Here is a 12,232-nt window from a genome sequence, read left to right on the forward strand (position 1 = left end):
TGTTACAATGAATGTTTTATTATATATTCAGAACGGAAAGCTGGGGGATGATAATATTGATGTTAAAGAAGAGTATAAAGAGGAGGATGAGGAGTATGGACTGATGGAGGAGTTTTTAGAAGGACACAAGGATATGATGAAGCCACCTAATACCAGGAACCCCCCAGAGAGATGTCCCCGTCCTCTGTATTCCCGGGATTCCACAAAGGAAGATCACACCATCCCTCACTGTTACAAGGTTGGTGGGATGGAGACAATGTAAAGCTTATATCTTACATCTTAGAGACAATGTAAAGCTATATCTTACAGATGATATTTTCTCTCATTTACTTGATTTAGAGTGGAGATCCAATCGATATAGAATTTGAGGTTAAAGCAGAAGAAGAAGACATGTATGTGAGGGATGATCAGCAGTCTATGGAGGAGGATGGAATAACGGGGACATTTATAGAGGTGGACACTCCTACAGAGATCAAGACAGGTGGGTCATTAACAAGAAATAGATTCTGCCACCCATACTGCTCACTGATTGCTCCAGATTTGGCAGGGTATGGGTGATATCCGCCTGTAATCCCATGGTCACTTTCCTAAGCTGTGTTCCCTGTCCTGTATTTCTCTCAGATAATCTTCCTTCACTGTGCTGCAGACACAATTTATGTATCTAGACTGGATTTATGGAGATTCTGGGGTTCAGCTGTCAGCAAAATGTTAATTTCCACCATAGACGTTACTAGACCTAGGCACTTGGGGTATTTGCTTTGGGTCTTCTGCCCCATACCCGGGTATGGCAAGACCTGTGATGGAACAATTCTGCCAGGGTTACTTGCTTTGTTTGCTGGCTGTGCCGGTTGGAGGGATATGTCTGTATAGTCTCAGACCCAAGTCACTGAGTGCAGTCTCAGGAGATGGGAGGCAGTGGTGCGGGACCTCTGCAACTTGTCTCATGTAAAAAAATAATCTACCACCGATTACTGAATACCAATATTATGAGTCCTGAGCCTTACACTATATAATTTATATTGTACATTACATACCCCTGACCCCTGCACTATATACTCTATGCTGTACATTACCTCATTCTGATACTATAAAATCCTAACTGTTGTATCCTATATAATAAGTCTTACATGGCACATTCCTGACTTCTTTTGCACCCATTTTCTACCAGCTGGACATTTTATATCTCATGATTTGATTAGAGCACAGACTTTTACATGGTGATAAAGTGTCCTCAAACTTTGGAACCTTAAACAGAAGGTGATAATGCCAAAAACCCAATGATGGTGGACTTCAGGATCAGTCCAGTCTTCATCTTGTTTGTTCTCCCCCCATCCTCACTCTCTGACCTCTAGTGAGGCTCAGTCCTGATGTTATTCATGACTAAATCATGGACTAAATAAGGAAGTACAGGACTTCTTGTATTGGGAAGACGGCAATGAGTGATAGAGGGGGTGGGGACATTCGTCCTATAATCCCCTCATCACTGTCACTCCAATAAAAGACAGTTCACGTTGTTTCCTCACTCTCTGACTAAGGTCCATAAATAAAGAAATGAACTGGTAGGAGATTCAGAGATGTAGGGCTGAAATAACGAATCACTTATGAAAATAGTTGTCAACTATTTTCATAATCAATCAGTTGGTCAGTCGATTAATTGGCCTGCATACAGAATGCACTATTTTTTTACATCAGAAAATACAGCTCAGTACATCATTCATACATTTCAGTAAATGCCTGAGAAATTAAATGTGTGAGGAGCAATGCCTCATGGTACATGTAGTAATGTGAAAGAGAAGGAAGCAAGTGATTCTAAAGGCAGAAGTTACTCTATACTATACTTTGTGGCTTCCTATAGGGGAACACTGTACTATACTTTGTGGCTTCCTATAGGGCACAGGTGGCAAACACCATGCCCGCGGGCCGAATCTGGCCTGCCAGGCCTTGTTATGTGGCCCGCACAGCAGCCTCCAGCCGCTACCTCTTTTTCTCTGCAGTTATCCAAGGCAACAAGGGAAAACATCCTCCTCAGTCCGGTGAGCGGTGTGGCTTTGTATTAGAGCATGTGCGGCTGGTCTCTATGACAATAAGAGTAAACATGTCCTCTCCGCTCTGTCTCCACCCCTGCCTCAGCTTTGTGTCTGCCATCGCTCTGTCTCTGCCTCCACAGCCGCTCTGTCTCCGCCTCCGCTCTCTCACCTCCCCAGTCCTTCCAGCGAGTGATTGCTGACAGCTCTTTTTTTGTTTTTGTTTTTTCATCCAGCGGGCTGTGTCCTGAGGGCAGGCTTTTTAAGCACTTTTGTTGTTGGAGAGACAGTGTTGTGCTGCTTATTTAGTACTGATAATGAACACAGAGAATCCACTCTAGAGGGAGGTACTAACTTATAGCCCAATACAAAGGGAGAGAGCCACTTATACGGGGCGGTACTAGAGCTGGGCCAGGTAGGAAGGTAGGAGAGAGTGCAGATGTAAGGAAACTTGGGGGGGCATGTGTGCAGAGGTGGGGGATGGGAGGAGAGTGATGGGCGCAGAGGTCAGAACCAAGGAGGACGGGTGGAAATGAGATGTTGCACACTGCATAGTACACTCCTGACCCCTCCACTCTGTACGTACTGCAATCCTGACCTCTGCACTCTGTACGTAGCACAATCCTGATCCCTGCTTTCTGTACGTATCGCAATCCTGACCCCTGCCCTACAGATACAACCGGCCATTTGAGGACAACCATCCTGCCGATGTGGCCCCTGATGAATTTGAGTTTGACACCCCTGCTACAGGGGAACTCTATACTATAATTTGTGGCTTCCTATAGGAGAACTCTATACTATACTTTGCAGCTTCCTATAGGGAAACTCTATACTATACCTTGTGGCTTCCTATAGAGGAACTCTATACTATACATTGTGGCTTCCTATAGGGGAACTCTGTACAATACTTTGTGGTTTCCTATAGGGGAACACTATACTTTGCGGCTTCCTATGGGGGAACTCTTTACTATACTTTGCAGCTTCCTATAGGGGAATGCTATACTATACTTTGTGGCTTCCTATAGGGGAACTCTGAAGGCAAGAGGACTATTAGTGCCTGGGGCTACAAAAGAGGAGAATTGGGGCTCCTCTGTGCAGAACCATTACACAGAGCAGGTAAGTATTACAAGTTTGTTTAAAAAAAAAAGAAATCCAACATTTACATACATATCTTCATGTGTGACTCCCAGGTAAAATCCCCATATATCCTACTTCTGGGCATATTTATTATTATATATATAAGATATATTACTTTCACTATTTCACAGTATAAATTAATCCCTTATAGTAGTGATTGCCTTCTTTTTTTGTAATCTAAAGGACTAATTTTTTTTTTTTAACCCCATCATAACAGAGATGATAAAAAAAATCATGCTGCTGCTACTAAATGTCCTATGCTGGCCATACACGGATCCATTTTTGGACAAGAATTTTCCCACAAATATTTGTATGAAAATTATTATTATATAGTGTATTGTATAGTGTAGTTTGAAAATTCCACTTTTAACATTCAATTTTAAAATAAATGTAACTTCTGAGCAAAAACCACATACACTATTTGAAAATTTGTTCGATGGAGAGAAGTTTTCTGTTCTGCTCCTTCGAATTTTTCCATCACTGTGGTCGGAAATTAACACTGATTTGACCCCCACTAATGGTTAGAAAATTGGATGAATGTTTTTTTGAAAGAGAATTCGTTTGTGTATGGCCAGCATACATGACATCAGGTGCAGGGAGCTTGTACCCACCTACCTGTCTCTGACAAGGGAGTCTGTCATCTATAATATTATATTACACTCCTGTCTGATCATCTGCAAAACAGGGTTTTACCTCTTTTTTAAATTTTAATAATGTTGATCTCGGATTCAGATATGTATCAGATTCTTCCTCTAATAATACATCTATCTGTCTGTTATTCTCAGAGTGAATTAAATGTCCAACTATATATCTGGATATTTTTATTTACCATTGTATATAGATATTCAAGAATATTAGCTGAATTATACACCAACCTTTTTTTGATGGTTTTATTCAATTAGTAAATTAATCAAAACAATAATCGGCCAATGAATCAATTATGAAAATAATCATTAGTTGCCACCATCCAGAGGACCCATTTACTAGTTACCTTGAGGGGGGAATTGTAAGATCCTCAGAGACAAAGCTGCCTGATGTGGGGGGAGTCCTGGTTTAGGGGAACCAATCTGCTCATGTCTAGTAATAATCTTCTGATTTCTATTTTAGTAAATAGACGGGAGATGAGGAAAACCTCAGAGGATTGTCTCACTTTGTTTCCAGACTGTAAAGTAGAAGATGAGGACATCACACAGTATAGTCCAGGAGAAAACCCGGCTACCTCAAATGTCCATCCGGCACCACACAGTGTAGATGGACCATCGTATTCCTCTTATCCTGAGGAACCTCAGACTGTAAGGGACAGTGTCGTCCCTCCAACAGATAAGAGGTTTTCCTGTACTGAGTGCGGGAAGTGTTTTCCTTCTAAATCCAAACTTAATGTTCATAATAGATCTCACACAGGAGAGAAGCCGTATTCCTGCTCTGAGTGCGGGAAATGTTTTTCAGTGAAGTCCAGTCTTTACACACATCAGAGATCTCACACAGGAGATACACCATTTCCCTGTCCTGTGTGTGGGAAATGTTTTTCAGTGAAGTCATATCTTTACAAACATCAGAAATCTCACACGGGGGAGAAGCCGTATTCCTGTCCTGAGTGCGGGAAATCTTTTTCAGTGAAGTCCAATCTTTACACACATCAGAGATCTCACACGGGGGAAAAGCCATATTCCTGTCCTGAGTGCGGGAAATGTTTTTCACAGAAGTCCGTTCTTTACACACATCAGAGATATCACACAGGGGAGAAACCATATTCTTGTCCTGAGTGCGGGGAATGTTTTTCACAGAAGTCCTATATTTACACACATCAGAGATCTCACACCGGGGAGAAACCGTATTCCTGTCCTGAGTGCGAAAAATGTTTTTCAGAGAAGTCCAGTCTTTACAAACATCAGAGATCTCACACGGGGGAGAAGCCGCATTCCTGTGCTGAGTGCGGGAAATGCTTTTCACAGAAGACCAGTCTTTCCACACATCAGAGATCTCATACAGGGGAGAAGCCGTATTGCTGTTCTGAGTGTGGGAAATGTTTTTCACAGAAGTCTAATCTTTACAAACATCAGAAATCTCACACGGGGGAGAAGCCGCATTCCTGTCCTGAGTGTGGGAAATGTTTTTCACAAAAGTCCAGTCTTTCCACACATCAGAGATCTCACACGGGGGAGAAGCCGTATTGCTGTCCTGAGTGCGGGAAATATTTTTCACAGAAGTCCAGTCTTTCCACACATCAAAGAGCTCACACGGAGAAGAAGCCACTTTCCTGTCCTGAGTGAGGAAATTGTTCCTCACTGAAGTCCTTTCTTCCTGTACATCAGGGATCCCACACAACCCTGGAAGTGTATTAATGCCTTGGGTGCGGGAAATGTCTTCAATATGATTGTTGCTGGACATCACAGCTCTTATGTGGAAAAGAAGCACACCCTGACATACACCTCGGATATACTCCATGGCTGATCTTCAACATGGAAGAAACAGTTCCAGGAGTGTAAACATTTTTTGAAAAAACAACTTGTCCAAGGAACTAAATCGGGGCCCAATCTCCTTGTCCCTTATGACAATCTCCTTGTTCCTCATCTACCAGAGAGCTCAGCAGCGGTGTGGGAGTTAATTGAAAACTACAAGCCGACATCGGCAAAGGACAGAACTCTGTGAATGAATGGCACAGCCACGCTCTTTTCATAAAGTGACAGCTGGTATGGGGAGCTTCTCCCTGCACTGCTGTCACACAGAGGGCTCGGATCACTGAGCCCCTGCTGGAACATGTATTATCTTTCCAAAGGGGAACCTTTCCTTTAACCCTTTCACTCCCAGATCAAATTTTTGCACGTTCTTTTGCTCACATGATCAAACTCTTCAATACTGGACATTTTCACCCCCTTCGGACCGAGGCCAATTTTCATCCTTCAGCGCTCTCACACTTTGAATGACAGTTGTGCGATCGTGTAACACTGTACCCATATGACATTTTTATATTTTTTCCCCACAAATAGAGCTTTCTTTTGGTGGTATTTGATCATCTCTGGGGTTTTTATTTTGTGTGCTACAAATAAAAAAAAACTGAAAATGAAAAAAAATTGTTTCTGTTATAACATTCTGTAAATTATTATTAATATTACTATACACGATTTATATAGCACCAACAATTTATGCGGCGCTTTACAATATAGAGGGGGGACAGGACAATTACTGAAGGGACAGGAGAGCCCTGCTCATAGAGCTTACATTCTAAAGAGAGGAGGTGGTGGTACAAAAGGTAATAGATGTGGGGGATGATTTGATGGGAGTGGCTCGGGACAGTTGCTAGGTGGGTGTGGGATAGGCTTCCCTGAATAAATGAGTCTTCGGGGATCTCCTAAAGGTGGAGAGGTTAGGGGCTGATCGGACATACCGGTTCATGGAGTTAATTTACGGTTTCTCCTTCACTTTTGGGCACTGATGAGAAGGCACTAATAGGCAGGACTGATGGGCACTGGTAAGGAGTTATTGACAGACATTACTGATGGGCACTGAGTGGCTTCACAGGTGGGCACTGCTGGGCAACACTGGTGGACCCTATTGAGGTCCACTGTTGGAGTTGGTCTTCCTGTTGGAGGTCGTGTCTGCTGAGGCAGTTTCTCCTGGGTGTGCTGCACCATAAGCCTGATTGACCCATTAGGTGTATACCTATTTGGGTTCAATCTCTCCGGTAAGCCTTTTGAATCTCTGGTGGTGGACCACAAAATCAGAAAGTCTGAGCATGTTTTATTGTCCTTAAATCACACTGATGCTCAGTCTACTCTTCAATTACTTGAGTCACGTTTTGGATATTTCTATTACTATATTATTTGGCTCACCTTCACTGTTTGTCTCAAGTATTAGTAAATAAGCTTTTTGGACACTATTCATACTTTTGTATCATTTGCTCATTTTTTATTATTATATTTGGTTTATCATTGTCCTTTCAAGGGTATATTATATATGTGCATTGTGATTTATACATATTTTTTTTCATCTCAGTTCATTCTGTGATTATTCATTAGCGCCACGCAGCACCTGGCAGCTGCACTATAGCTACATGAATGGCCCTCCATCCTCGGGGGAGTGAGCATTGTTACTGAGCTCCTCCCCCATCCCTTCTCTTCTCCCTTCCCCCCAGGAACATCACAAACTTGTCCAGTCAAGTTCCAAGTCCAGCTAGCACTTCAGGGACAAGCGATATCCACTTTGGAGATGGCTGACAATATGCTAGTTTGGCAAAACAATGTGATTATTAGAGCCCGTTCACACTAGAGCAGTGACGGTGGGGGAGGGGGGGATTTCCACACTGGAAAAGCACCAGTCACCACTAGAGCAGATAGAAAAGGAAAATTGTGCACTTCACATAAAGTTAAAAAAAGGAGCCATGTGATGTGATAAACTGTGCTGAAAAGAACAATCAGAACAGTCCTATAGGGATACCCAAAAGGATTGCTGCTAGAACATTACCCAGTGCTTCTCACTACACCTCTCACCAATTATACAACACATAAAACGCAGCTCCATCAAATAATTATAATAAAAACATAAAGTCCCATCTACAATCTCCTCTTACACATCCACAAAAATCCTCCATCAATGTGTTGTGATGGTGATCTCTTCAGTTCCTCCAATCTCTAGGTGATACACCCCCCCCCCCCCCCCCAACCCATGTGCATCCAATACATTCGCCTTCCTTATTTCACTTCAATATCAATCAAGGTCTCAATGTGATTATTTCCCCACCATGGACTTTTAGGCAACTATGGCTGTGGGAAATGGAACTTATGTTCTCTGTCTTTTCTCCAGCTTTACTCTACCTCAGGAACTACCTGTCTGTATCTGACATCACTTCCTGTCTGTATTTGACATCACTTTCTGTCTCTATTTGACATCACTACCTGTCTGTATCTGACATAATTTCCTGTCTGTACCTGACATCACATCCTGTCTATTCCATAGAGACTTCCTGTCTGGGTAGAAGTGAGATTACCACCTTGTGGAGATCAGAGGGGCAGCAGCCTTGAGAAACGTCTGGTAGTGTGAACACGGCCTTGTGCTGTGTGTATGCACTGTATATCCTTATAGATGGGGTTATCTCCACTCCCACCAAGGGGGGATAGAAATATATTACTGCTTGGGGGGGGGGGGGACATTTTGACCCTAGAAGAACTAGAAGAGCATTATGTGTCACAGTGCTGTCCTATTGTGTGTACACATAAATCATCACCAATACACTAAAATATGTGGAGACATTCATATATAAAGTGCTAGGGGCTCAAATAATATTCTCTGCAGATCTACTGATTCCACTTTACACTTACTTCATTGATCTTATCGTGTATATCAATAAATTATGTAAACTGATCCATGTGCAAATTCATATACAACATAAAGTGCTTTGTTATAAGAAAAAATGTGCTACCAGCGCAAAAACATATATCAACCAAGTATAAGGAAGTGACGGAAATGATCTGCCAGCAGTCTACACGTTTTGCATATCCGTATGCATCATCTGGAAGCTGCCTAAGCCACATACGGAAATGTGATACGTGTAGAGACTGCTGGAAAATAATTTTCGTCACTTCCTGCTAAGAACGAATATAAAGCTTGGAACTCACGCCGCTAAGAGGAAGCATAGGGGCAGACAGAGTGATAGTCCCCACTCCATGCTGGAGTGGGGACTATCTGGATTAGCTTTGTGCCGGCTCAGAGGCACTTTAGCATGTGAGTTCAATTGTGTTTTTTAACTTTTTTAACCACTTAAGGACTGCCGCATTGCCATTATACGTCATCGCAATGGCACAGGCAGGCACAAGCACGTAGATGTACGTGCCTGCCATCCAGCGGGTCGGGGGTCCGATCGGACCCCCTCCCACTGGATACGGCGGTCCGTTTCCCTCCAGGAGCGATCCATGATGAGGGGATGGCCGTTGGTTTCTGGCCACCCCCTCTGGATCGCTCCTGGCCAATGATGAGCTTCCTCCCACTGTGTATTGTTTACACAGGAAGGAGGAAGTGATGTCATTCTCCTCGGGGCGGTCTTTTTGACCGGACTACGAGGAGAAGACTAAAAGTAAGTGCACCAAAACACTACACTGACACATAGGTACACATAGGTACACAAACCCCCCCCGATCGCCCCCCGATCCCCCCCCCCCCCTCCAGTCACAGTGTCACTGATTGCATTGATCATTTCTTTACTGATCAATGCATTCAGTGTCAGTTGTAACAGTTAAAACTGTCAGGGCAGTTAGTGTTAGGTCCAGGGTAGCCCCCTATCACCCCCAATAAAGATTTAACCCCCTAATTGCCCCTAGAGTTAACCCTTTCACCCCCTTTTGCCAGTGTCACTAAGCGATCATTTTTCTGATCGCTGCATCAGTGTCGCTACTGTCGCTAGGTAGCTAGTTATTTTTTTAGGTTCACCGCCAGGTTTTTATATCGCTAGGTACCCCGATATACTACCCAATAATGGTTTTAACCCCCTGATTGCCCCTAGTTAACCCTTTCACCCCCTTTTGCCAGTGTCACTAAGTGATCATTTTTCTGATCGCTGCATTAGTGTCGCTACTGTCGCTAGGTAGCTAGTTATTTTTTTAGGTTCACCGCCAGGTTTTTATATCGCTAGGTACCCCGATATACTACCCAATAATGGTTTTAACCCCCTGATTGCCCCTAGTTAACCCTTTCATCCCCTTTTGCCAGTGTCACTAAGCGATCATTTTTCTGATCGCTGCATTAGTGTTGCTAGGTAGCTAGTTATTTTTTTAGGTTCACCGCCAGGTTTTTATAGCGCTAGGCACCCCGATATACTACCCAATAATGGTTTTAACCCCCTGATTGCCCCTAGTTAACCCTTTCACCCCCTTTTGCCACTGTCACTAAGCGATCATTTTTCTGATCGCTGCATTAGTGTTGCTAGGTAGCTAGTTTTTTTTTAGGTTCACTGCCAGGTTTTTATAGCGCTAGGTACCCCGATATACTACCCAATAATGGTTTTAACCCCCTGATTGTCCCTAGTTAACCCTTTCACCAGCGATCACAGTATAAGTGTCACTGATGACGCTGGTTAGCCAGTTAGTTATTTAGGTTCCCCGTCAGGTTTTTATATAGTGCCAGGGACCCCCATATACTACCTAATAAAAATTTGAACCCCCTGATTGCCCCTAGTTAACCCTTTCACCACTGATCACCGTATAAGTGTTACGGGTGACTCTGGTTAGTTTGCTTTTTATAGCATCGGGGCACCCACCATTTATTACCCAATAAAGTTTTAACCCCCTGATCACCCGGCGGGTGATATCAATTAGGTTTTAGGGTCAGGGTCTGCGTCGCCCCAGGCAGCGCTAGGTTAGTGCCAGTACCGCTAACACCCACACGCAAAGCATAAACCTCCTGTAGTGGTATAGAATCTGAACAGATCAATATCTGATCTGATCAGATCTATACTAGAGTCCCCAGCAGTTCAGGGTTCCAAAAAAACGCATTGTTAGCGGGATCAGCCCAGATACCTGCTAGCACCTGCGTTTTGCCCCTCTGCCCAGCCCACCCAAGTGCAGTATCGATCGATCACTGTCACTTACAAAACAGTAAACACATAACTGCAGCGATCGCAGAGTCAGGCCTGATCCCTGCGATCGCTAACAGTTTTTTGGTAGCATTTTATATTTAAATCCGGAAGGCAGTGCTTGGATTTTGGGGTCCCGTACGTGGCTAGGCTCCCAAAAAGTCCCCCACATGTGGTATTCCCCTTACTCGGGAGAAGCAGCAGAATTTATTTTGGGGTGTAATTTGGCTTATGCCCATAGCATGTGTGAGCAATATATCATTTAGTGACAACTTTGTGCAAAAAAAAGAAGTTTGTAATATTCCCGCAACTTGTGGCAAAATATAAAATATTCCATGGACTCAACATGCCTCTCAGTAAATAGCTTGGGGTGTCTACATTTTGGGGGGTTTTGTGCTATGTTGGCATTTTATGGCCTTCGAAACTGTGAAAGGTAGTGAGGAGTGAAATCAAAAATTTGCACCCTTAGAAATCCTGAAGGGGGTGATTGGTTTTCGGGGTGCCGTACGCGACTAGACTCCCAAAAAGTCCCACACATGTGGTATCCCCATACTCGGGAGAAGTAGCGGAATTTATTTTGGGGTGCAATTCCACATATAACCATAGCATGTGTGAGCAATATATCATTTAGTGACAACTTTTTGTAAAAAAAAAAAAAAAATTTTATTTTTTGCCATTATTCAATCCCTTAGGACAAAAAAAAAAAATATTCAATGGGCTCAACATACCCATCAGCAATTTCCTTGGGGTGTCTACTTTCCAAAATGGGGTCATTTGGGGGGGGGGGTTTGTACTGCCCTGCCATTTTAGCACCTCAAGAAATGAAATAGGCAGTCATAAATTAAAAGCTGTGTAAATTCCAGAAAATGTACTCTAGTTTGTAGACGCTATAACTTTTGCGCAAACCAAAAAATATACGCTTATTGACATTTTTTTTACTAAAGACATGTGGCTCAATAAATTTTGCCCTCAATGTATGACTAAAATTTAGTTTATTCGATTTTTCTTATAACAAAAAGAAGAAAATATATTTTTTTTTTCAAAATTTTCGCTCTTTTTCCATTTATATCGCAAAAAATAAAAATCGCAGAGGCAATCAAATACCATCAAAAGAAAGCTCTATTTGTGGGAAGTAAAGGACACAAATTTCGTTTGGGTGCAATATTGCATGACCGCGCAATTACCAGTTAAAGCAGCGCAGTGCGAAATTGAAAAAAGACCTCTGGTCCTTAAAGAGGGATTCCACCTACAAAAAAAATATTAAAAGCCAGCAGCTATAAATACTACAGCTGCTGACTTTTAATAAATGGACACTCACCTGTCCCGGGTTCCAGCAATGCCGGCAGCGGAGGCCGATCGATCGCTCGGCTCTCGGCTGCTGCAGTCACCATTCTAGGTGAGGAAATCAGGAAGTGAAGCGAATCGGCTTCACTTCCCGGTTCCCTACTGCGCATGCGCAAGCCGCGCCGCGCAATAGGAAATCTCCGCGCTGTCACTGGGACCCGTGTGT

The 12,232-nt window shown here is 43.1% G+C and overlaps 2 protein-coding genes across 2 annotated transcripts in view; both read left to right on the top strand.

Annotated features, from left to right (window-relative positions):
• LOC143986898 (uncharacterized) overlaps positions 1–12,232 on the top strand; it is a 1,277,526-nt gene that overhangs the window by 758,938 nt on the left and 506,356 nt on the right. The window lies entirely within an intron of this gene.
• Positions 8–8,044, top strand: LOC143989994 (uncharacterized). Its single transcript, XM_077490234.1, has 3 exons — positions 8–238; positions 340–481; positions 7,962–8,044. The coding sequence occupies exons 1-3, from the start codon at positions 8–10 to the stop codon at positions 8,042–8,044; spliced, it is 456 nt and encodes a 151-aa protein (XP_077346360.1).

Source organism: Lithobates pipiens, unplaced genomic scaffold (genome assembly GCF_037356315.1).
Source record: "Lithobates pipiens isolate NorthernLeopardFrog02 unplaced genomic scaffold, aLitPip1_a1.2 Scaffold_18, whole genome shotgun sequence".
Classification (NCBI taxonomy): Eukaryota; Metazoa; Chordata; class Amphibia; order Anura; family Ranidae; genus Lithobates; species Lithobates pipiens.